The sequence below is a fragment of the Botryllus schlosseri genome, chromosome 14 (genome assembly GCF_051294905.1).
Source record: "Botryllus schlosseri isolate E-star chromosome 14, Bs_hap1, whole genome shotgun sequence".
Lineage (NCBI taxonomy): Eukaryota > Metazoa > Chordata > Ascidiacea > Stolidobranchia > Styelidae > Botryllus > Botryllus schlosseri.
Window position 1 is genome coordinate 24,845,238 of NC_137249.1, and position 27,393 is coordinate 24,872,630.

At 40.6% G+C, this 27,393-nt stretch overlaps 1 protein-coding gene and 1 long non-coding RNA gene across 3 annotated transcripts in view; one reads left to right on the forward strand and one right to left on the reverse strand.

Moving 5' to 3' along the window:
• The window catches only part of LOC145456395 (NACHT, LRR and PYD domains-containing protein 4E-like), a 96,337-nt gene that overhangs the window by 33,927 nt on the left and 35,017 nt on the right, over positions 1–27,393 (forward strand). Inside the window, exons 11-12 of one of the 2 annotated variants that reach the window (XM_080334511.1) lie at positions 22,767–22,922; positions 22,980–23,150. In XM_080334511.1, the coding sequence (XP_080190637.1) occupies positions 22,767–22,922; positions 22,980–23,150 (327 nt within the window). Of the gene's footprint in view, positions 1–7,073; positions 7,278–22,766; positions 22,923–22,979; positions 23,151–27,393 lie in introns of those variants that run through there. The other variant, XM_080334512.1, reaches the window with a different exon arrangement.
• On the reverse strand, positions 25,230–27,349 carry LOC145455716 (uncharacterized). Its single transcript, XR_013920402.1, has 2 exons — positions 26,105–27,349; positions 25,230–25,876 (listed from the first exon to the last, which is right to left on the reverse strand). It is a non-coding gene; the product is annotated as an uncharacterized LOC145455716 (long non-coding RNA).

Below are 27,393 nucleotides of genomic sequence, written 5' to 3' on the forward strand. Positions count from 1 at the left end.
TGAATAAATCAATAAATCGTCAGATTATATTTTTTTTATCTTCACACACGATGTACAATGCGATATACAAGACACACAAGGCGATATAATGAACAGATAGGGGGATGCCAGTTGGGGTGTCTCGAATTGGCATCTACCTCAACCTAGTGCCCGATGTCACAGTCTTCTTCGACGGTATTCTTTCTTCGATGGTCCGTTTTTAGAAGCTATTTCATGCTCTTTCCATTCTTTATCGGGTCGGTTTGTTTTTTGTCCCCGTGAGAACAGCGGCACGGGGGACGAAGAGCCAAGAATAACCTCCGGCGGCGGGGATCGAACCGTTTGAGTGATGATTATTCAAATATGTACATAAAATATCAAAAATGTCGTAAAGAAAATCTTTCCCCTTCATCGGGTCATCTCGTCTCAGCCGTTGCCGAAGTCGGATTTGTATTCGCGGTCGTAGTAGAAGCCGTCGTAAGTTGGCGCTCGTAGTCTCTCGGTTCATCTCATCGCAGCAGTCGATGTCGATTCGTAGTCGCGGTCGTAGTAGGAGCCGCCAGTAGCTCTTTCGATTTGTGGGTGTTGTCAATAACGAAATTCGGGATGGTTGCCCGACATATGAGCATGCGACACAATGGAAAACGACAGTTCAGCATGGAACACATCAGCATGCATCACTTCAGCTTGTGACTGTATAACCCAAAAACTTACCATAACCAGAAACATAGCCTAACCTAACCTAACCTAGCCTAACCTAACCTAACGCCTAACCATAACCCAACCATAAATCCAACCCTAACCGACTCCTAATCCGTAATTTAACCCACATGCCCATGTGTCGCATGCCGAAGTGTCGCATGCTGTAATGTCGCATGCTCATATGTCCATGGACCATTCGGGATACATAAATTGGTCGCGGGTTCCATTGTTGCGTTTGAATTGATCACCGTCCCGCTACACATACTGCACTGTTTCGAAAGTATCAATTAGGGATGGTGTGAACCTCTGAAAGGTTCAGGTTCGTGTGAGCGCGAACCTTTTTGAAAGGGTCTGTGTGAACACGAACGTGAACCTCGTGACGTCACGTGACGTCATATTGCTAATTCCAACCCTTTCTTTCAAAGCCTATGCCCTATATTAATGTACACGATACCTAGCGAAGATTCGGCCCACATAATGCCACAATGCTGAAGTACATATCGGCGTTTTAAACGTCGCTAAATGTATCAACCGCGGTAATCAAAGGATATAATAATTGCATAAAATCAGTACATTCCGTCGCTATGCCAACAATTTCGACGAGGACTTACCAAGGAATATAAGCTTACGCCTTAACGGTCTTAGCCAGACCGGACAATGTGTTCGGAGTATGAGTATTACTACATTGATATTGAGCAGAGTGTACAACGGGTTTCTATACTCGCTACCGATACCACAAACAACAAGCTATGCAGCAGTAGCACGCACCTTAATCGCACGGATTTGGTTTTAATGATACAGTAAAGAAATGAAGTCAAGATTGACCCAGTACGACCGTTCGATTTTTTACATCAGAAGACGGAAAGCTGGATAAGCCGAGAAAATATTTGCAACAAAGCAAGTAAAACTTTTAAGGCTGTTGAGGTGCAGGGTGCATGCTCGTTTAGTGTTAATTTTTTATGCTGCCAGCACCATGCATGGAGTGGCACGCGGTTGAAATGCAATAAATTTGAGCCAAAAATCTTGGAATGAAAATTGCAATTTACCAAAAGGTTCACAGTGCAGAACCCACCAAGGTTCTGTTGTGAACGCGAACCTCTAAATTTCTGAGGTTCACACACAGAACGCGAACGTGAACCTCACGTTCACACCATCCCTATCAATGGTAGTTGAATATTGCCGAATGCGCGCCTGTTACTGACAAACGAGAGTCTAAGTGCGGGCGGGCAACTTCTCCAGTCGGTCCAGTCAGTTCTCCAGTCTTATGTGGAAAATGGTGTACTTGGCGGGCCGATTCCTGAATCAATATTCAAATGCGTATTTATCCACCTGTACAAGGATTAAGTTTGAAATATAGAGACCAAAACAATATTCAATGACTTTATTAACGTAATGTACTTCAATAGCTGTTGACGTCAATGATACATCTGTGGTCGATCAAAGTTGTCAACAGGTTCTTTGAAATCTGGATGCATGTCGGACACAAACAAAACAACGAGCTACAGAAAAACTAACAATCACTACTATTTGTGTCCGGAAAAAGAGAGAATGACCTACAATTACTATAATTTGACGTAGTAAGCAAGTATCGTGGAGAATCGCGACAGGCTGTGGCCGCGGGCCACATTATCATGTACGACCGGAAATTGTCCGCGGGTCGTATGTTGCCTGTCGCTAATCCAAGTTATTTATGCTCCTAATTTGCAGAGCTGGTTATTGATCTCTCGACACAAGAATGGAACTCGCGGTAACGACTTTCGAAATGTCCAACACATGCGATTCCGAGTACTACTATGATGCTTTCATTGATTACGCGACTGAGTAGAATTCAATAAACTATATAGTAATTGAATGTTTACGTTTTGACCTCTTGTATTTGCCGTTATTGATATCCTCAGAGAATCTCACGACTCTCTTCTAATCCCAATTACTAGGCGCATTCGCTGAATTGTGAGTGTGTGAAGTGAGAATCGATTTGTATTGATATCCTCAAAAGAGCCAGGCACGTAAGTCTTTGCGATAGTCATAATAGTAGACTATAGTTACGATGGTAGTAATAGCGTGAAATTCAAAAAAGTCTAGATGTGGCTTTAGGCGTGATATGAGCGTTGCAATTAGAATGACGTAGTGCTCTCTGATTGGTCCGCAAAATATTATCCCATCTCACTACTAGTGCCGCCAACTGAAATTAATATAATCGTGAACAAGATTGCTTAGTATCTTTCCATACACCCGGGGTCACCTTGGTTTGTGGATAATCCGAGAATTATCAACGAAGAACTCTAATAACTCGGGTTCTACTAGTTGGAATTGGGTCAAATTTGATTTTCATCGTCTTTGAAGACAACTCAACAATTTAATGGGGTTGACAGAAATATTTCAGATTTTTTTTTTTTAATTGCCTGATAAATTAAAAAATTGAATTGGCTCTGCGGCGGCTTATACTTGTTAGAATTCAACGAAATTTGGTGTGCAGCATTTCTAGGGTAACCTGGAATTTAATCAGTGAATGGCTGTAATCCAAACAAAGTCATTTTTGAACAACCCTAATATACAGTGTACAGCAGGGGTGTCAAACATCCGGCCCGCGGGCCGCATCCGGCCCACCAGACGTTTTCATCTGGCCCGCGGAGCAATACTGAGAAAATTGAAAAATTCTTATATTATCCATCACCTGTGTGTAAGAAATGTTCAAGTTTTTTTTAATAGTAGATATACTTCAGTTGAACAATCCCCCAAGACAGCAAATGTCGAGCATCTTAAATTTCAAGAGACTCTTTGGGGTACAGAACTTTAATATACATTTTAATAATATATTCATATTAAAACCCGAAGCTTTTCGAGCTGACACTTCTCAAGGGCAATCGTCAGCAAATGGAGAATTTCAAAAACATGCATCTAGCTACATTGCATACAACCAATTATGACGTCATAGAAACAAACAACATGAAAAACAGGCAAACCGCGAGCGCAGCTAGTGGACAATTTTTAGATTCACTACAAATTCCTTCTGCTGGCACAAGCGCGGTCGGTGGATTTTTAATATAAGTCGATTCCAGTGCAGACAGATGGAAATTAGTGCGGCCTCTACCTAATATCGAAAATCTTTCATCGCGATAGTTTTTAGCGCAGCCGTAACTGATCTCCGAATACTAGAACGTAATCAGGCCATGGCTATGAACTCTGCCATCGGCAAGCATTTGGCTGAGAATGCAACTTGCGCTAAAAACTATCGCGATGAAAGATTTTCGATATTAGGTAGAGGCCGCACTAATTTCCATCTGTCTGCACTGGAATCGACTTATATTAAAATCCACCGACCGCGCTTGTGCCAGCAGAAGGAATTTGTAGTGAATCTAAAAATTGTCCACTAGCTGCGCTCGCGGTTTGCCTGTTTTTCATGTTATTTGTTTCTATGACGTCATAATTGGTTGTATGCAATGTAGCTAGATGCATGTTTTTGAAATTCTCCATTTGCTGACGATTGCCCTTGAGAAGTGTCAGCTCGAAAAGCTTCGGGTTTTAATATGAATATATTATTAAAATGTATCTTAAATTTCCGTGGCCACATTATATAGCCACCCGACTCGGCGATATTGACAGCCAATTTCGAGAAGAAAATGCACAATGAGTTCAGGGTTTTATGGGAAAATGGAACAAAAAGTAGAAATTCACAGAAGCGAAAACGCCATTGCGTAACCCGTTATAGGCAGTTTACATGGACATTAAAGTTCCACGCATCCGAGAGAAACCCCAAGCGCGATTTAATGATAAAAATACGTTCCCACGTCTGTGGCTACAGGTAAATCTTTGTATTCCTCACAACATATGCATCGGGCTAACGCCCGATCACGGCTAAAGCAAGTTGGACATAGAAATATGCCAATTCCATTGTTCGCGAATAAAGGTGTTCCTGGTTGATGCAATGAAACCCACTATGATCCGTGGCGCAATGTAGGCCTAATATATACTATTATGATAATTATATATATATGCTTAGCAGTAAAGTATTCAAGTTAAAAGCAAGGGCATGAGATATAATGGAAACATCGCTTGATCCGGCCCGCCATCGATTTGAGGGTTTGAATCCGGTCCGCGACGCCATTTGAGTTTGACACCCCTGGTGTACAGTGTAGGTGACAGTGTAAATTTATCTTAATTCATACTGGTACGGTTTATACTCGCGTTCTTGTGCTTGGCGCATGTGCATTTAAAGAGAGAAATGAAAGTAGACGGATCGATTTTCGTTTTTCCCCAAAATTCATCACGGTCACCTAAATGCCTTCTCATGGATCCCAACTGGACACCACCGAATTAACATCTTCTCCGCAATCCATTTCTAAAACAAAGGTCAGAAGCATATCGCAGACTGACTCACGGCTAAAAGGGGAAGATGATTTCTAAAATAATTCGTTTCGCCAGGAAAGAAACTCACTATCTTGGCGATCCACTGAGAAAAGGGAAACTACCCCCGCGGGTGTGCCGTATACTAGATTGAAAATCTCTGTCCTATACTGATATCGTTTTTCCCTTTTATTAAATCTTGAGCGTCATACTAATTCGATCGATGGGGTTGACACATTTTTTTCACAATGACGTCACGGCATTGAATCATTTTTACGTAGTCAGAAAAGATGACCTGACAACCGTTGGGTGGTTACATTTTTTTCATGTTTTTGTGTGTAGAAATCATTTTGTTCTATTGTATATTATTTGATTTTTTAGGGTGATAAGAGCTTCTCTTCTTACCCAGGTCAGGAGGTGGTGGTAACAAAACGAAACACTAGAGCGGTTGCAGCTGAGTCAGATGAAAATTCCGCTCGGGAATGCTGAGGACAATGCAGTAAAAGCCAAGCTGATGTTGCTTTACGCAGCTCAGTCTGTGGTGGCCGTATCTTAGCGATATTGTCACGTAAAATATTTATCACAGTAGCGCATTTGTAGCAGTCTATCTTGTGCGCTCTGGTGAACCAAAATATCACAATGTTAGATGATATTCCAATCAGTAAGTAATTCTAACTAAAACAAATACAATTTAAAATATGCTTACAAATACACTACAAATATGCAAACAAAGGTCTTCCAATAAAAGTATGTATTTTAAATTCATAATCATTATAAACATACACTACCTGCTTCGCTGCATCATTGGGAATCCAAGAAAAACATAGCATAATTTCGGGTTACCATACGTCCTTTTTCAAGAGGATTTGTCCTCTCTTTTGAATTTTTTGAAAGTGTCTTCGGATGACGTCCGAATGTCCTCACTTTTGAGAATTTTGGTTAAACGTACGTGGAAATTGGACCGAGATATAGGAAATCAGCGGCGTAATAACGGTTCGACGAGTTTCCGAGATTTGAACAAGAAAAATGACATGTTATTTTTAGTCAACCGACGGGAAATCTTTGAGAAAACCGGTAATTCGGGATTTGAGCTGGAGAGATGACCCTTCTTTTAGTCAATCGACCAGAAAGTCAGGAAAAATTACTAATTGTTAAGGATTTTACTCCAGTATTCTAAGTCTAAAAATTTTGAAAAAGTGTCGTCATTTCAGATTTCCAAAATATGGTAACCCTACCATAAGTGCCTTTCTGACGGATTACTAAATGAACTACGTCATCCATATATCATTTTGTCTTTGCTGTGTTATATACACAATCTACAAGCATATTCTTCGATTACAGCGAGTTTAAAATGTACTCATCTCACATCATGTTCAATGCACCACGGTTTACGGTGTCACGCTATACAGAACTCATACGAGAGAGCCAATAAAGGCTATCAAAATTCGGTACTCGAATATCATAGTACAAATTTATTTGAAGTTAAGTTGAGTAAATGATTCGAGTCATTTTAAATACTCTGATTAAGTGGATCTGATTAGTGATTTTTGAGTTATTCAAACTATATATGCCCATGCCATCATCAGGATAATCTGTGAATTGGGTCTGTTAAAAAAACTTTTCCTTCAGATTTCACTGGCTACTTCATAAAATTGTTAGGTTGGTTGATAAAAACGTTGCACACCAACTTTGACTACATTCCAACCACTAGAAGCAAGATTCGAGCAGTAGAAATTATTGAATTTATCAATAAAAAATAAAAAATTTCAAAATTTATCCGTCGACCCCACAAATTTATTAGGCTGTCTGTCGGTAGAGATGATGCATTCCAAATTTGGCTGAATTTCAACCAGTAAGCGAAGCTATTGCAGTAGAAAAATTTCTAATTCAATACTATGTTATTCAAATCAAAATTTTTCTACTGTAATTACTTTGAAAAGAGCCCTACTGTGCATAATGTGACCGTATGCTTAACGCATTTGTAACGCTTGTCAGGCTCCCAATCTATCTTTTTTAAACATAAAATGATATATTTTTTCTCTATGCAGTTATCAAAGTTCTACTTAAGAGACAACCGAATGCCGCCGGATGCATACCGTCAGTTACCAATCACACTAAACATAACTCAATGCAATGGATTGACTATGGCCGATTGCGATTTAAGTGCGGCCAAATTGATTAAACTGGGAAAAAGTTGCTTCGACAGCGGTTTCAGGGTGAGTTGAGTACATCCTTATCAAACATCAATGTTAACTTTCGTTCCGTACAGTTACTTTAGTGATGTGTGATGACGAACTGATACGAAATGTTCCATGTGAAAACGAACACAAACATGAACATCTTCACATGACATCATAGTGGTTCTTTACGATCGAATTGTACCTCTGTTCCGTTATCGAGCATTTTGGCCTAATATAGTAGTTGTCCGGGTTATCCGGTATCAGAATTAGGCAGAATCGACTGTATCTAGAAGGGCGGATAATGGAGCGGAGCCGGTTTAATATCCGGCCGAATTTTCTCATTTTTGGCTGCCGGTTCGGAGCCAGAAGTACGTTTTCTGATACGGCCGGAGTCTGATCGGATCCGGACCAATACTCCTTACTAAGAATATGACAACCTTATACCCTCTGCCTCCTCGAATCAATAGAGAAAGTGAAATGTTCATGGAAAAAGTCCACATGCCAAGTCCAAGTTGGAACAATTTCTTCAGATAAGGACTGGGTTTGATCTATGAGGTTTTAATGTCCTGTTTGCATTGTTGCAATCAATATTCAATAGCGTCATGTTAGTAGATGATTATTATCGTAGATTTTCGGACCGGATCACGGTCGTTTCTAGAATCCGGCCGAGGAGTCGGACCGGAGTCGGGCCAGAGCCTTAGAAACAGGATCGGAGGAGGACCAGATATTTTTTCGATCCGCTAGTAGTTATATAGATCGGTCTGGGGTGGCAGGGGCTCTTATGGGTGCACCCGACCGGTGCCGCGAAAACTCGTCCTGAACCGGTGACCCTTTTGACCCCCCCTCTCGGCGGTGACCCCACCCTTTCAGACCCCCCTTCCACCCGACCGGTGCCTTATGAGTATAGGGATCTCTCGACCGGTGCCTCGAAACTCGTCCTGAACCGGTGACCCTTTCAGACCCCCCTTCCACCCGACCGGTGCCTTATGAGTATAGGGATCTCTCGACCGGTGCCTCGAAACTCGTCTTGAACCGGTCACCCTTTTCGGTATATGCATCGCTCAACCGGTGCTAGTATAGCCATCTCTCGACCGGTAACCCTTTTCGGTATATGAATCGCTCAACCGGTGTCGTGGTGGTAATTCGTACTTTCGGGTATAGGCCGCGGCGATGATGTGCCTATCATGTATTCTTACGAGGTCTCTGGTGATTCGCCATGTGTTCTTATGGGTGCGGTCGTGAATCGTACTTTCGGGTATATGCATCTCTCGCACGGTGTTGAATATGTATCAGGTTGGTAAATACAGTGATGAGCACCGGAGCGGAGTCGGAGTGGATTCGGAGCGGAGTTTTGCCAATTTTGTGATACCCGGAGTGGAGTCGGAGTTTACAACAGATATATTTCCGGAGTTTTACGGAGTATTGTGAGTTTTGCCCCCGATATCTTTCGATAGCTTTGACCAGAAGACACTATTGATTACAAACCAAAACACAGACAGTTGACACCTTGTAAAGTTGTAATATATGACCGGTAACATGCAAAAATGATTGACAAGTGCATAAAAATCAGCCATCTGCACTGCAATTGGGGACTGGAGAGTAACCTCGTGATCTAGAAAGGCATTTCCGCTGAGCAGTGTCTGTGGTTCACAAACTTGAAGACACCCAATATCGTTCGCAGCGCATCATTTTCTCCCTGCAATGAGATGCAGTCTTTGAATCCACTGCTGAATGTCACCATATTATGAGATAAGATCTCCAGAATCTTCCACGTTGCTGTCATTGCAGTCTTCTATAGTCACATCATATTCCTCCTTGCTTATTTGTTTCGTGACTAATTTTCATGCTACCCCAGTAATTGTGCGAAACATTTACAATCAGCAACATACAGCGGGGCTTCCCTTTGGTACAGCCTTTGGCTACCCTGATTCTTCCAGCAAGTTGATGATCATAACGGAATATATCCCATTATCCTGATGACATTCAATATAGTAATAGGTCCATTTTGTGAAAATGTATTTTCAACGTTGGTATCAGTTGAAACAAGATAATATCCGATACCACTTTTGTGATAACTTTTCGCAACTTTCATCGTACTTGCAATTTGCAGTGAGAGATATCGATAGTAAGTGTTACATCAATATTACCTTTATATCTGTGAGAAATATACATACAACAAGCAAGTATCTGGATGGAAACAATAATAACTTATGCAATGTGTTACATGATTTAATGACATTGCGACGAATTTTCGCTAGTAAGATCCGCTCACAGAGGCATACCAGCATCTAAGCCCGCTTTAAAGATTTCAACAATACATAAATCACTAAGGTAAGCTGATCTTACCCTGTAAAAACAGAATATTCCGAATTTCTGAACAGCCACACTCAATAACAACAACCGTCTGCTTTGCTCTGCTCCCATCAACTCAACTACGCTTCCTTCAATATTGATTGACGTAGTCAGTCATCCAGAACTCTTCTGAATTTTCGTCATGTAATGTTTGGTTTGATTGAGAAATGACTTTGATGTGATATGAAAAATCAGCACCGCAATCAAGTTTCTGCTGCTGGTCTGTCTCAGACTCCAAATTCCAGATATCATGTATCAGCTTCAAAATTGGAAGTCACTAGTGATTTAGTCAACTTCAAGGAGCGTCGATCGGTGCGTCAGTGATGCATCATGTATGTTTAGTGCAGTGCAGTTCCATCAACTGTTTCATGGCGATGCGGAACTTAATTTACTGAAACCTGTGATGTGATCGTCGATTTCAGTGGTGTTAGTGGTAGTTAGTTCGAACTGACTGGTCTTCCTTCATCGTTTTAATATAATGGCTGAAGCACCGTTGACGTCAAGTGGGTTACTCACTAAGACGCAGAAAAAGAGTGACGTGTGGAAGGATTTCACTCTGATGTTGCATGATAATAACGGCCAGTATACTGGGTTTGCGAGATGTCAAAATTGCAATGTTCAGCTAAAGCATCACAAGTTGACAAGTGGTACGTCGCATCTTCGAAGACATATCGAAGCTTGTAAGAAGAATTGATCGCAGTTGAAATGCAAGTAAGCGAGTAATCAAAGGAGAAGGTGATCATGGGGAACACTGATCGCCGGGTGGAGAATACCGAAGAAGTGCCGGTTTGCCGTGGTGTTGTGCAGAAGACGTTTTGCCATCCAGATTTACGGTGAAACGTAAGTTCGATGAGGAGGCTTCATCTTTGAAGCAGAAGCTGTCAGAGGAACTAAGAGTTGCTATCAAGTGTTATGGGCTGGCTGGCATCACCACAGATATGTCGCAGTTCTATTAGCTTGACTGTCCATTTTGTTGGAGAGAACTTGACTCTCAGAAGTAATGTTGCGACTGTTCGGCAATTCACGGATACTAAAAAAACTGGTATGAATATCAGACAGGCTATCGAAAACATCGATTGGGATTCTTCGTCAATGGTCTGAATATATTTCGGGGACTGGACAAGATTCTCCGGGTTATCTCGGAGTCTGGGATTGAGATCCCCGGAGTCGGAGGGACTTTGCCTCAGAGACCAAAGTTGTCGGAGGGACTCGGAGTCTCGAAAAGCAGACTCCGTTCATCACTGGTAAATAGTCACGTGATTGGTCCTTAGCTAATGCGTATATCGCAAATTATTATATATGACCGATTCGGGTTAATCCCAACGTTTACGGTGATTGCGACAATGATATATCGTTATTCTTATGGACGCGGCGGTGATTCGTACTTTCGGTTATAGACTGCGGGCGGCATATCGTACTTTCGGCAAAAAAGGTGTGAAATAGTTTGCTAAATCTAGGAATCACTTCCAAGGTAATATTTTGGTAATTAGTTTACCGCAGAGCCGGCGTAGACGGCAATTCGAATATCAACAATAAACGCGTTCACAAACTAACACTTTAAAAATGTGTGAAATAGTTTGCAAAACTCCGCGATCGCCCACAAGATAATGTCTCGGACATAACCATCTTTAGCGACTTGGTGTTACAGGCATATCGATCACTCACGCGGTGAAATTTTCGTAAGCAGTTTGGCACAGAGCTTGATTTCACTCGTAAGATTTAATAAGTAACGAATAACAGACCGACAGTGTCGGTAACTTGAATAGCGACAAATTGTCACTTATTTCCGCTCTAACCCTAATCCTTTGTGAAGTGAACGCTTATTCAAAAGGGTGTGATATCATTTTAAAATCCAACGACCACTCACCGGATAATGCTTCAGACATAGCAATCCCTCATGCCCGTTCACAAGGTAATATTTCGGTAATTAGTTTGGCCTAGAACCGAACCGTCGCTGACGGTGATTCGAAAACCAACAATTTGCCACTTGCCCGCGATCGCTATATGTTTCACGCCTCCCGAATAGTGGCTGACTTTAGTTGCGTGATAAGATCCATGAAAATATTCAATCAATGTGTTAGTTTGTCAACTTGAAATGTAACTCACTACACAAATCAAGTTGAATCGTATTTGAATGTATTGATTCGACCCAACTCAAATCCTTTGACAAATCCTATTAACGCGATCTGTTGAATCGAACGTAACCTGAATATTACTGACGCCAACATTCACCGCATCGGATCATTCACACATTCCACGCCGCTGTTTTAACACTTATAGAATCAATACCAACTATCTCTAACCCGATAATATTCAATCATTTTGCTAATTTGCCAACTTTAAATCCATTCGCGGGATGTACTAAAGGTAAATCCAAATAATCCAGAATGAAATATTTGGACTTTGACATTGCGTGAATTGAAATAGGTTTGACAAACATGACTACCAACTTTCACCCAGTCACATTTCAAGATTATACTTTGAAACAATCCTTGAAACCGACAACTCTATTCACGACTCCGTTTCCGTTTGTAAAATAGAGTTTCAGAAATACTATCACTATGAGAACTCAACATTTTAACATCTTGCCATTCACAAAAGAGTAAAATACAAAAACCTTGGCAAGTCAATCCGTTTGTAACTCACCCAACCAAAACAAAAAGTATCCGTATGAAAAGTAGACAAGACTACGCCAGTAATCACTACAATCCAAAATCCATAGCAAGCTCGGTTGTATTCATATCCCTACGACACGTCTTTTGTTTTTCAACTGTAAAAGTCGTTACTATTTTGCAAGACAAAGTAATTACTACTCGATATATTTTGTAAGACAAAAGTAATTACTACTCGGTGTGCGCAACTTGAGATTAACATATGTTTTGAGTATATGATATTTGAATGTCTGACCAACGTAGTTGAGAATTCATTTCTTACAATCGAACGCAGGTGTTATATTGAATATTATCATGGTGTAATCATAAGGATTGATACTTTAGTTTGACATACGAGATTTGTAATAGTCGATCATGACTTGATTATTGAATCATGACGTAATTACACCGGCGTTGGTTATTGTGATATCAACAAACTTTTCAGGGATATTTTTAATTAACGCATCGATTGGTAAAACGAGGACTTGCATGTGCGGAAAGTTTTTGATCAGGAAATTAATCCAGGATCGTTCGAATCGTGTGATCAATATTTAATCCTTTCACACCCACCATTGTACGTGCTAAATGTAAAAAAAAACATTGCGAAGTCTATAGATCTACACTTCAAGGTTTTGATCAGCACAGAAGCAATTGTAATACCTTTACCGATGCGTCCTATTCAACAGACTTGGTTAATACAAACTCATGTCAATAATAAAATCACAGTATGTGCTACACTGAAATCTACAGAAAATGTCTTTGTATTGCTGCTCGTAGCAGTGATATCGATTTGAACCTCCAGAATAATTGTCATCATCTAACCAAACTACTGAAATTCGTTGTCAATTTGTCTGATGTTCACTGAATGCGTACTAGAACTATTTGCGCAACGCACACGATCAGAGAAATTGGAAATTTTCCCATTGTCATTCGTCAAAGTAAATACCATCGCAATACTCTGTCACTAAAAGACGTTACTTGTATGTGATTGAATCACCGGTAGTTAACTAGCTAAATCAAACCCCTAAGAAATTTCACACACTCATTGGATATTAAACAGCGCCGCTTAATCGTTGTGGGTCGTTTTTTCTAAGTACAAATCATATCCACCCAACCGAAAACAATTTTCACTCACTTGGTTAATGAAGCCGAGGTCGACATTCGATATTTTGTTTGCGGGAAATACTTTGTAATAAACACACTGGAGTGGTTGAGCTTTACATCATCAGACTGCCATCTGTACATCAAGAATACATCCGACTTGTAACTGTGTCGTTTACCTAACCGAGTTGTATGCACAGTTTGATATTTAGCGATTGCTGAACATACCACTTCGAAATACTGCGTTGATCTCAATTCCTTTGTCGTGATAATCGAAGTACATTTGTTTCGATTTCATAAAAACCAGCTTTTCTATGACAATTTATTACTTGAGTTGTCCCGCTTACTATATTTAGATGTAAACTCACCAACTCACCAAGATGGACAAATATACCCGTTTGTTTGTCTGAATTTTACATTGGATCTCCAAGCCTTCCGTCGTCTATGCCACCGATTGAATATACAAAATTGATTTTATTGAACTCTCGATGCAATAACGAAGTCCTGGAGGGTATGATGATGTTGTCTATAGGTCATACCGATGTGTGCATAAACACCCAACATTTGTACACCGACACATTGTATGTAATGTCATAAACCACATTTACGTGAATACTTGGTAGGGTTGAACAATCGTAAAATATATTCGATATGTATTGTCATTTTTCACGAAAAAAAATCAAGGGTTGTGAATCTACATGTTTAATTACATTTGGTCATTGGTTCTGCTTTATCGCTTTGCATTGAATATCCGGATCCGGTTATGGACTGACCTGTATTTGGTTTGTAATTCCATACTAAATGGGGCGATATGTATTGACCAAACCGATTACCGCTACATATCCCTGTACGTATAATCTGTATAGGGCGAGCAAGAAAATTATTTACAAGTAACCTGGAATCGTTAGCACGATGGGTAGCATGCATTCCCACATTTTCCGAAGATTGTTATCCGTGTATCAACCAGTTAACAAAGTCGGGGGATTACAACTTTAGACGGATTGATTCTGGAAAATCTAAAGCACGAACCCGGACATCGCAGCCATATCGAAATAGCGCATTGTTATTGTGTGTGTGTGTGTGGCTAACCGTCAATTTTGATGGGATGCACCAGAACAAGTGAGTATGCGATTACACAAATGTATCGGAGTCGTTGTTGGTGTATATTTTGTCACTGTCTGTTGTAATAATATACAAAAAATATCAAATTGGCCGGTGTGGTGGTCAGTTTTCAAAACGAAAATGGTATTGTTACCCAGGGAAAAGATAGATTTCCAAGTGAAAACGGTATTGGTACTCAGGTAAACGACAGATTTCCAAGTGAAAATGTATTGTTACAATGGGTAAACGCCAGATCTCCAAAGGAAAATGATATTTTTACTCAGGTAAACGACGACCCGCCGAGTGAAAATGGTTTGTTGCTCAGGGAAAAAATATATTTCCAAGTGAAAATGGTTTGTTGCTCAGGGAAAAATATATTTCCAAGTAAAAATGGTCTGTTGCTCAAGGAAAAAATATATTTCCAGGCGAAAAAGGTTTGTTACCCGGGGGAAAAATATATTTGCAAGTGAAAAAGGTTTGTTACCCAGGGAAAAATAGATTTCCAAAGGAAAGGGGGCTTGTTACTCTTGGAAACGATAGACCCCCAAGTGAAAATGTTTTGTTACTCTGATTAAACGATAAATCTCCAAAGAATATTGGTATTTTTACTCAGGTAACGACTGACCTCCGGGTGAAAATGGTAATTTTACTTGGGTAGGTATCGTATGTTTAGTGTCGTTGGTGTTGTTAAACGTTGTCGCCGGTAGCCGTTGGGATACTATTACGAGCGTGAAAAGGATTTACACGTCCTGTGCAGAGTATCGCGATAGTGAACATATTTTTCGCGTGATGAAACAAGATCGCTGTTTAAATTTAATGCATGCATTTCGATTACCGAGTTGCTGTACAATAGAGATGACTCTACATTAGACCGTGCTGTGTACTTCGATTAAAACCACAAGACCACATGTAAATCTATTCACACAACTCGATGATGTTGATATAGTCTTACTAAAATGAATTATTACCTATTTACACAACATAAAAATAACAATTCATGTCGTAGTAAGTAGGTTTCGTGAACTCGTGCTTGATGAAAACGAATGGTGACAAGTATGCTTTTGAGTGAAAAATAATTATTTAGAGTAGTGACATTTTGTGACCAACGAATGCAAATCGATCATGATGCTTTCGTCAACATAACGACTTGGTGCAGCAGAAACACTTTCACGTTTTTTCAATAACTGGATTCTCGAGACTTGTTACTTGTACCATGTACCGTTGGTGACTATAACGGCCATATTGTATGATAGTACGTTTAGCTGTTCTGTTGCTAGGGCAATCACTTGATGACTAAGCACTTTTTGTTAGCAAAGTAGACTGATTTGTGTGTAAGATGTAAGCACCGTAACTAGAAAACATATGTACTCTGTTGTTGGAGTAGCTTATTTATTGCTATGACATGGACATATCCTGAAACCTTGGTTGGTTTGTTGTCTTACGAAAGATGAGGCGACCTCGGTGTCGTATATTGTGTTAACTAAACCCGGATGGATACCACAATTGTGCTGGACTTACACATGGTATTCGCATACTGTACACATACAAACTTTTGTGTAAACAACTCTGATGTTTCTGTTGGTACTAGTGCTGTGTTGAACTATTTGGTTCTTAAGACACATGAACAACCATTCAGACAATAAAGTTCTTGAGGTAACGAAACAGTTTGTAGAGTCAAACCAACCATTCTTTAGTTTCGTAATGTGAGAATATCGAGTAAAGTTGATTACTTTGTGTGATGCAAATATCTTTCGTACTTCTGTAAGAGTTGTGGGGGTCTCATGAAAAAGTCACTAGTTGACAAAAACAAAATATTGAATGAAGGTTCGTCTGTTGTTTTCATAAGTCAAGAGAGTGAAAATTGTTGTTGTTGTTTTTGTTACAGTAAATCGAAATATTGTGAAAGCGTCACCAATCATTGCGTATGTTCGTAGCATGGAATATCGAATATTTTCGTGTGCCATGAATATCTTTCATATACACTTAGTATGAAATGAGATGCGTGAAATAATAATTGGTGTCCAACAAAAGTAAAACTTGTTGTGTTTGCTTGTGTACTTTTTATCCATGTCTTTGTTGTTGCAAGACGGGTGAGTTTACATCTAAATATAGTAAGCGGGACAACTCAAGTAATAAATTGTCATAGAAAAGCTGGTTTTTATGAAATCGAAACAAATGTACTTCGATTATCACGACAAAGGAATTGAGATCAACGCAGTATTTCGAAGTGGTATGTTCAGCAATCGCTAAATATCAAACTGTGCATACAACTCGGTTAGGTAAACGACACAGTTACAAGTCGGATGTATTCTTGATGTACAGATGGCAGTCTGATGATGTAAAGCTCAACCACTCCAGTGTGTTTATTACAAAGTATTTCCCGCAAACAAAATATCGAATGTCGACCTCGGCTTCATTAACCAAGTGAGTGAAAATTGTTTTCGGTTGGGTGGATATGATTTGTACTTAGAAAAAACGACCCACAACGATTAAGCGGCGCTGTTTAATATCCAATGAGTGTGTGAAATTTCTTAGGGGTTTGATTTAGCTAGTTAACTACCGGTGATTCAATCACATACAAGTAACGTCTTTTAGTGACAGAGTATTGCGATGGTATTTACTTTGACGAATGACAATGCGAAAATTTCCAATTTCTCTGATCGTGTGCGTTGCGCAAATAGTTCTAGTACGCATTCAGTGAACATCAGACAAATTGACAACGAATTTCAGTAGTTTGGTTAGATGATGACAATTATTCTGGAGGTTCAAATCGATATCACTGCTACGAGCAGCAATACAAAGACATTTTCTGTAGATTTCAGTGTAGCACATACTGTGATTTTATTATTGACATGAGTTTGTATTAACCAAGTCTGTTGAATAGGACGCATCGGTAAAGGTATTACAATTGCTTCTGTGCTGATCAAAACCTTGAAGTGTAGATCTATAGACTTCGCAATGTTTTTTTTACATTTAGCACGTACAATGGTGGGTGTGAAAGGATTAAATATTGATCACCGAGTAGTAATTACTTTTGTCTTACAAAATATATCGAGTAGTAATTACTTTGTCTTGCAAAATAGTAACGACTTTTACAGTTGAAAAACAAAAGACGTGTCGTAGGGATATGAATACAACCGAGCTTGCTATGGATTTTGGATTGTAGTGATTATTGGCGTAGTCTTGTCTACTTTTCATACGGATACTTTTTGTTTTGGTTGGGTGAGTTACAAACGGATTGACTTGCCAAGGTTTTTGTATTTTACTCTTTTGTGAATGGCAAGATGTTAAAATGTTGAGTTGTCATAGTGATAGTATTTCTGAAACTCTATTTTACAAACGGAAACGGAGTCGTGAATAGAGTTGTCGGTTTCAAGGATTGTTTCAAAGTATAATCTTGAAATGTGACTGGGTGAAAGTTGGTAGTCATGTTTGTCAAACCTATTTCAATTCACGCAATGTCAAAGTCCAAATATTTCATTCTGGATTATTTGGATATACCTTTAGTACATCCCGCGAATGGATTTAAAGTTGGCAAATTAGCAAAATGATTGAATATTATCGGGTTAGAGATAGTTGGTATTGATTCTATAAGTGTTAAAACAGCGGCGTGGAATGTGTGAATGATCCGATGCGGTGAATGTTGGCGTCAGTAATATCCAGGTTACGTTCGATTCAACAGATCGCGTTAATAGGATTTGTCAAAGGATTTGAGTTGGGTCGAATCAATACATTCAAATACGATTCAACTTGATTTGTGTAGTGAGTTACATTTCAAGTTGACAAACTAACACATTGATTGAATATTTTCATGGATCTTATCACGCAACTAAAGTCAGCCACTATTCGGGAGGCGTGAAACATATAGCGATCGCGGGCAAGTGGCAAATTGTTGGTTTTCGAATCACCGTCAGCGACGGTTCGGTTCTAGGCCAAACTAATTACCGAAATATTACCTTGTGAGCGGGCATGAGGGATTGCTATGTCTGAAGCATTATCCGGTGAGTGGTCGTTGGATTTTAAAATGATATCACACCCTTTTGAATAAGCGTTCACTTCACAAAGGATTAGGGTTAGAGCGGAAATAAGTGACAATTTGTCGCTATTCAAGTTACCGACACTGTCGGTCTGTTATTCGTTACTTATTAAATCTTACGAGTGAAATCAAGCTCTGTGCCAAACTGCTTACGAAAATTTCACCGCGTGAGTGATCGATATGCCTGTAACACCAAGTCGCTAAAGATGGTTATGTCCGAGACATTATCTTGTGGGCGATCGCGGAGTTTTGCAAACTATTTCACACATTTTTAAAGTGTTAGTTTGTGAACGCGTTTATTGTTGATATTCGAATTGCCGTCTACGCCGGCTCTGCGGTAAACTAATTACCAAAATATTACCTTGGAAGTGATTCCTAGATTTAGCAAACTATTTCACACCTTTTTTGCCGAAAGTACGATATGCCGCCCGCAGTCTATAACCGAAAGTACGAATCACCGCCGCGTCCATAAGAATAACGATATATCATTGTCGCAATCACCGTAAACGTTGGGATTAACCCGAATCGGTCATATATAATAATTTGCGATATACACATTAGCTAAGGACCAATCACGTGACTATTTACCAACCTGATACATATTCAACACCGCGCGAGAGATGCATATACCCGAAAGTACGATTCACGACCGCACCCATAAGAACACATGGCGAATCACCAGAGACCTCGTAAGAATACATGATAGGCACATCATCGCCGCGGCCTATACCCGAAAGTACGAATTACCACCACGACGCCGGTTGAGCGATTCATATACCGAAAAGGGTTACCGGTCGAGAGATGGCTATACTAGCACCGGTTGAGCGATGCATATACCGAAAAGGGTTACCGGTTCAAGACGAGTTTCGAGGCACCGGTCGTGAGATCCCTATACCGAAAAGGGTCACCGGTTCAAGACGAGTTTCGAGGCACCGGACGAGAGATCCCTATACTCATAAGGCACCGGTCGGGTGGAAGGGGGGGTCTGAAAGGGTCACCGGTTCAGGACGAGTTTCGAGGCACCGGTCGAGAGATCCCTATACTCATAAGGCACCGGTCGGGTGGAAGGGGGGGTCTGAAAGGGTCACCGGTTCAGGACGAGTTTCGAGGCACCGGTCGAGAGATCCCTATACTCATAAGGCACCGGTCGGGTGGAAGGGAGGTCTGAAAGGGTCACCGGTTCAGGACGAGTTTCGAGGCACCGGTCGAGAGATCCCTATACTCATAAGGCACCGGTCGGGTGGAAGGGGGGGTCTGAACGGGTCACCGGTTCAGGACGAGTTTCGAGGCACCGGTCGAGAGATCCCTATACTCATAAGGCACCGGTCGGGTGGAAGGGGGGTCTGAAAGGGGGGGTCACCGGTTCAGGACGAGTTTTCGCGGCACCGGTCGGGTGCACCCATAAGAGCCCCTGCCACCCCCAGACCGATCTATATAACTACTTCCGCTTCGCCTAGTATCTAGTTTATATCCTGTCCGACGTAGTCACGCCTAGTGGGATATCTTCTATCCTTCTTGAGCTACGTCAAGTTCAGCGTCCAGATATATAATATATATGCGGAAAATGTATTACATCTGTTTTGCAGTTATCAAGATTTACGTTAAATGACAGCCAATTGTCAGTGGAAGAATACAATGATCTAGCAGCCATGTTGGAGAAAAGTCAATGCGCCGGTTTGGTTATACTGGAATGCGCTCTGAATGCAAGGAAATTACATCGATTGACCGACGGTTGCTTAAACAGCAATATACAGGTGGACATTTCCAGAAATATTACGATCATTTGAAGGCAAATGATGTATATTTTGACTATTCTGCGGGTTACCGGGCGCATTTCTAATTGCAAACATATATCACTCTATATGACATATGCCCCAATTTAAATAGGGAATTAGTCTACAGCAGGAGTCCTCAATTCGCCAATTGCGAAGATCTTATAAGTGGTGGTAGGTAGGCAATAAATCTGAGCTTGAAGCAGTGTTGGGATGACTCGAGTCACCTTTTTCGTATGACTTGACTTGACTCGAGTCACTCTGCTAAAGTGACTTGACCTGACTTGACTCGGCGCATCAGAAATGTGGATTGACTCGTGACTCGAAGCAAAATTCATGAGTCAATTTCAAGTCATCAATATAATCGGTTTCGATGAAACTCACTGTATCTTGCATTTGTTCGGATTGTTCGTGAAACGCTGTTGTAACCCGTGAGTGCGACCAATCATTCAATGAGCGTTCCATCGTTCTCTCACAAATATATTGATCGCAAGCGAAGTGATCGAAGCTTACAGCTTACGTTACCGAAGAGTAGTATAGTAAAGTAATTTTATAGCAAAATGTATATTTCTGTTCTCCGTTCTTACTCCAAACTTCTTTTTTTATTGAAATTGAATTCGAATATAGTTTATATCGTCCTCAACCGTTGGCGCATACTCTGCGTGACTGCCTTATCGCGTCGAGCAAGTGCGATGATGAAGACATCGTGCCATGTAACGGGTTAAGCAGCCGCGGCAGCTGGTCTTGTAGAAATTTCAACAAATTGCAGCTCCATTACGGTGGCGTTCTGAAGGAAATGGCCGCGGCCAAAAATTTTTGTTCGTTTTTACCTTCAATTTGAGACCACATCATTTTTAGAGCGCAGTGCCCCTTTAATGATGTCGCGTGACGTCATATTGCTAATTCCATCCCTACATTTCCGTCAAGTCATATAATAATGTAGGCTACATGATAACTATAGCGACGACTAAATCTTCAATCCACAATATCTTCTGTCGCTGTGCCTGCGATTCCGACGAAGACTCGGCTAGACCGGACAAATGCATTCTCAAGAGTGAAACACCGGTTTCTATACTTGCGCCAGACATTATCTCAAAAACAAGTCATACAGTAGCCAACACCCAAATAGGACGGTTTTGGTTTTTATGATACAATAAGGTTATCAAATCAAGATAGATCACGTACGCCTGATAGACATCATTGCATTTTTATATCATTGCATTTTTATATCAAGTTCGTTGATGTAAATAATTGATTGGATGACTGAGCACAATTCGTTGACTTCCTAAATGTAGTATGTTTCGTTCTTGCTATTGTGTGATTGCGGGAAAAGCTGACAGCAGAGCGACGCTAAATATTCACAATCGGGAAGCTGAATATCCCGAGCCATCTTTCGATCAAATAATTTTTGATTTGGCAAGGTGCACGCTCTTTTAGTGCTGAATTTCTTTTTATGCTGCCAGCGCCATGCAGAGAGTGGTCCGAAGTTGAAATGCAAAGAATGACGTGACAAAATGTATTAAATGGAAAAGGTTCACAGTGCAGAACCTCATGTTCACACCATCCCGAGTGTGCACGATCTGCTTGCCTGAATTATAGCCAGAGGCGGGCGATGAGTTTCCATTGGAGGTGGAGGCTCTTGATATCAGATTCGCTAATGAATAAAACCTAAACGGCTAGCTGATTCAGTTAACACATCAGGACTATTTATGCTCAGGCTGCGTGAGAAGGCACTATATTCTCCAAATTTTAATATTGATGTTGGATACACATAGCAGGTACATCAGTAAGAAAAGGTAATTGCTCTGCACTAGGTACTTACTGTCGCAACTTTGCAGTCCATACTGTACCGTCGGTTGGTAAAGTCGATAGCCAATAGCCGAATAGCGCATAGTTTCGCAGAAATGCGATTGTTGATAGATACCGGTGCGGCAATATGCTCCCGACTATGACTTAATCATGACGATTTCCACAATACTTTGTGATTTTGAGGGTTTCTGATGTCCAGGGGTGCGAATAAATGCAACAATTACATTCCTTTGATATCAGTTACTATACATTTGGAGTTCGGGTCGCCTGTGAAGGCGAGACTTGGTTCGTCTCTGCCTCATATCTCCTTCCCCATAATTTTTGCACAATAAATATGAAAATTGCGTAATTTTGGGTATCAAATGTTCAAAACTAATTCTTCGTGATCATCAGTGGACCAGTACTCAGAATCATTGACGGTTTTCACTATTTTCGTTCACTGATCCTAACGACAGTTGAGACACTGCCCCATTTGCGTTCCCCGGGAACACGTCCCTGACCTTACCCTGACGGCCTGACCAGACAATATCTTGAATACCGTTACTATTAGATTTGTGGGAATAATTTCTTTAATCTGGTGTCAAAACATTATGGGTTTTTAGTTACCAACGTCTTACGGTGAGAGGGGTGCTTGTTAACACAACTCATCCCTGGTCTCGGAGATGTTTTATCTGGAAAATTCGAGTTTGAGACAATATATACATATGAAGTATGTAATATATATGTTACTTCAACCCAGCTGCAATATATCGGGCTTGATGATGATTTCATGGATCATGAAGGACAAGCATGTTTTGCATCGTTAGTGTACGAAATGAAGTGCTCGGCGGTCGTATTGGCCAATCCAGAAATGTTGGATATCCTTTATCAAGAGTGGAAGGAAAAAACCTATTTCGTGAGGACACATTTAAGTAGCGCTCAATTTTGTATAAAACATTTGTCATTTTTGTAGTTGAACGAGCTCATATTGGAGGGGAGAGGATATCGACCAGCAAATGATACAATTGTTGTAATTTGTCGCTTCATCGAAGAAATTGTCAACATACTGATCATAGATGACTGCATAATAGCCCAAGATCAAGAACTAGAAATATTAGAAGCTTTTCGTAAGCGTTGCTCAGCGGTATGTCTTTTTCCATCAATCAATTGCGTTTCTAATTGGGATATGTTTGACCACTTTTACCAGTGAAATTGTCATAAGACTTTGTAACGTAACCTCTATCCCAGGTAGCACGACTACTGCTGGGATGAAATGTGGTAACCAAGTGGGGAAACTAAACTTTCGGGACCATATTATTTTATGGGGTACAATGTGGGTAAGATAGTACCACGACCCCGATCCTTCTAGCAGCGGCAGTGTATGTGCTCTTGTCACTGTTCCGAGAATTCGACGTAGACGGGCTACTGCGTTACTAGAGAAAGACTACCCTTCAGATTTCTTTATCATTGTATACTGTAGAGCAGGGGTCACCAACCCGGTGCCCGCGGGCACCAGGTAGCCCGCGAGGACTGGATGAGTAGCCCGCGAGCCCATTCTGAAAATAGGGGGAATAGCAGCATTTACTAATATTCGTCAGATTATTACCTATGAGCTTTTAGATATATAGATTGATTGATTCGGCTATTTTTGTTTAAAACACACTAACATGTAACTTACATATATAAACACTTGAACAAATATCTTCAATTACAATTAGTAATATATAAATGTATATGATAGAATCACCAGAAATTCAAGATATGGCGAATTGCCTATACAGGCGACATGACGGAATGCCGTTCACGGTCTTCTTGAAATGGTGGAGGGTTCCGTTACGATAGCTCGACAACCAGGGCAATGCCGAAGTAGTAAACAATATTACTATTTGGAGTCAGATAACCGTGATGTACTAGCAGATTTTCAATATCTGTATACCCATTACGTATTGCATCTTTTGGCACAGCTTATTTCTATTACACTCAACGCAGTTTAATATGCCATGCTTCTAACTTTTTGTAATCGTTGCTGCTGTCCGGTATAATGAAATATTGTCATTTCTGGATGCTGAACAGTTGGAGATTGAAATCGTAACACTGCAAAATGACCCCACCTCAGTCTGCAGCAAACGTTTGTGCATTGTTAATACGGAAAAGTAAAGTGGTGAATGCGCAGCAGCTATGAAGGTTGCAAGCGTCTATGGTTCAACTGATCGTTGTGAATCAGCCTTTTCGTACAAGAACTTCATCAAAAACAAACACAAAACACGGTTGAATAATGCACATCTGGAACACTAGCTCAGAATTGCAGTGTCAAGTTAAATACCAGAGTACAGCGCACTAGTTGATATCATACAATGCCAGGCTTCCCACTGACTGCTATAGAAACATAACATGATGTCCACTGTAGGGTTGTTCAGATTTGGGCAATTTTTTGGAAACTTGTTTTGCGTAATTCCAAATGATAGTTTAGTGCATAAAAACACCTCTAAAAGCGATTTTGGTCATTTTCATCGCGGTCTTCCCTGCGCGCAAAGCCCCCGCAAAGACCCACGAGTCAATTCTCCTTACTAGCGACGATTCACCTTTGCTGGTTTGTAGCTTTTGTGAAGTTTGCGGTAGAAAACGGCCGAGTAGAGCTGGGAAATATCAGGTTGAATTATCTTTTTGACAATTGAACATACCTACATTCCTATACATGCCAAATGTGTTTCCCCTTCCCGTATTTGGTATAGGTAGCCGGGTGGTAGGCCTATGTATGAAATGAACGAATACAGGCATATTCCAGCCGGTTTCAACTCTGTAAATGTTAATCAAAGACATATTGTATATGAATGTAATTTCACCTTTATAGTAGCTTCAATTCACCTAATCCGCATCAGGTTTGCAGTATCTAATACGTCTGAAAGAAAGTTGACACCCCCCTCCCCCACCACCTCCGAACACAAAAACTCAGACCTGTCCTGTCCAAGACGTTGTCACAGTAGCGAATACGGCCAGAATGCAAATGTCAAAAGCTCACGACACTAGGCTTCTTCTCAAATGATCATGACAGGTAAGTCTAAATGGGGGTCCTGATACTCAACTACCAATGCATTCTGTCTGAAAACGTCCCCGGTGTTCTTACGAAAACAGAAACAATCTCAATACATATTAGTCATTGTCGTCACCCACTATGGTATGTGCTTACAACTGAGTTAACATAAGAAATCTGGCACAGACTATGTTTCTGAAACTTGATGAATTTATTGTAAGGAAATTTGCATTATCAAACTTGAAAAGCAGAATAAGGCAAAACACAAATCCGGACATAGTAGGCCGACCATTTACGTGACTTGAGACAATTGTGAAAGATGAAAAGACAGGTATTATCATTGAAGAACATGTTGAGAATTAGGTAAGCATAAAAACAAAAAGTGGATAACAACAGGCTCTAGTCTCAGGCAGGCTCATAGGATTTCAGTGTGGATTTATTGAAGTTGTGATACTTCTGACGGTGTAGCTCAACAACTTGCAGCATACTTTTCTTTTGGCGCTCATCATCTGTGATGATCGAAGCAAAGTCGGTATTGAGTTTAACTCCTCGTTCAGCAGCGTCATTAACGACTTTGACATTACTTACAAAATGGCTCATTTCATTGTATGTTTCATACTTAGGCCATTGTTCCACAGGCTGATTCAACCATTCTCCAGAACACTCAAATTCGTTGAACAAATGCCATGACTGAGGGCCCACTAAATCAGCCAAAGTGGTGTTATCCTCTATAGTCCCTTCTGATGAGAGAATGCGTGGCCCGCGTCGATAAGATTGCGGTTTTTCAACTTTCAGTAGGCGGCTTGCAATGCTTTTTCTGGTATCGCAACTTTCTTTTTCTGAGAACAAGGCATAAACCAAAGTTTCTTCCACAATGTACCATGGATGCTTCTTCAACTTATTGAGAGCAGATTCAGCAACATCTTTATCAGTAGTTGTTTTTTTGAAATTGTTGAATAATGTATTTTCAGGACCTGTGGTTTCAGGTCCAAAAATGATTGTCCAGATACTCTTTACCGCCAACTCCAATACATGATGGCGACAAGCATGATACAACATTTATTTACCTAGGCGGTCTTCCAGTAACTTTGCAGCTCCTTTTTTCCATCCACTATTCCTTTATGTCGTGTCAAATACCAACGTGGCAATGGAATTCTGCAAACTCCAAGTCGTTATCAAATCAAATGCAGTTTTAGCTTGGACCTCTCCTGTGGCATTTTCAATCTTTTGAATTCCAAGTAATTTTCCATTGGTATGCAAAGGATGAGAAGACAAAATAACAGCAATGCTTCATACTTTGTTCCATACCTGTCTTCTGTCAACTTTCCATCCCAGTGTATAGCAGCATGATTCGGTAGGTCTTGTTGAAATGACTCGTATATTTCATGCGAAATCTCAAGACGATTAGCTTCTCTACGTCTCTTTATAGTTGACCTGGATAGCACAAAGTCATTTAAGTCCCCACCGCATGCCTGTATGAAGGCACTAATCAACATAGTTGCTTCATTATCGGTCAATCCTGAGTTTTGGTCGTTTTAGGGCATTCCTCTTTCAGATACAGCAAATACTGTAGAACTTGGCGTAGAGTGGGTAACTTGGAGTGAATAATACACTCAGATGAATATCCAATCAAATAATGACCAGACTTCGATCTTGTTCTTGGTGGGTCCGACACCTTTCTCCGCTTTGTTTCAGACATTCTTCTTCAACCAAATTCTAGCCTACCAGCAAATTGGATAACTCAGTATTTTACAGTAACACTAAAATCGAGGCAAAGATTACTGACATACCATATTACATGCCTTCCAGTAACATTTACTAGCTTAACACCAGCTGGAAATGTCTGTGCATCTGTTCTCGAGCTCGACTCACAATCACAACACGATGGTGCTTCTTCGGTGTACGATTCATAACAAACGTGCTACCAATACATGTTTCCCATGAACACGATATAACGGTTCTGCATGGTATAACGAAGATTCATCTGGCATTTATAGGACTACATTTCAGTACAGTTAAGAATACAGATATATTTCCCATCCTTACATAGCCGTCTTGAACTGATAACTTCACAAAAGCTCCAAACCAGTGACACGGTCAACACTACAGATAAAGATATGACGTAAACACGTCAGAAGTAAGGAGAATTGATCCGTGGGTCTTTGGGGGCTTTGCGCGCAGGGAAGACCGCGATGAAAATGACCAAAATCGGTTTTAGAGGTGTTTTTATGCACTACACTATCATTTGGAATTACGCAAAACAAGTTTCCAAAAAATTGCCCAAATCTGAACAACCCTAATGTCCAGTCATGCCCAGTGCTATGAATATCAAAGCGGAAATTCAGCGTGGTACGGG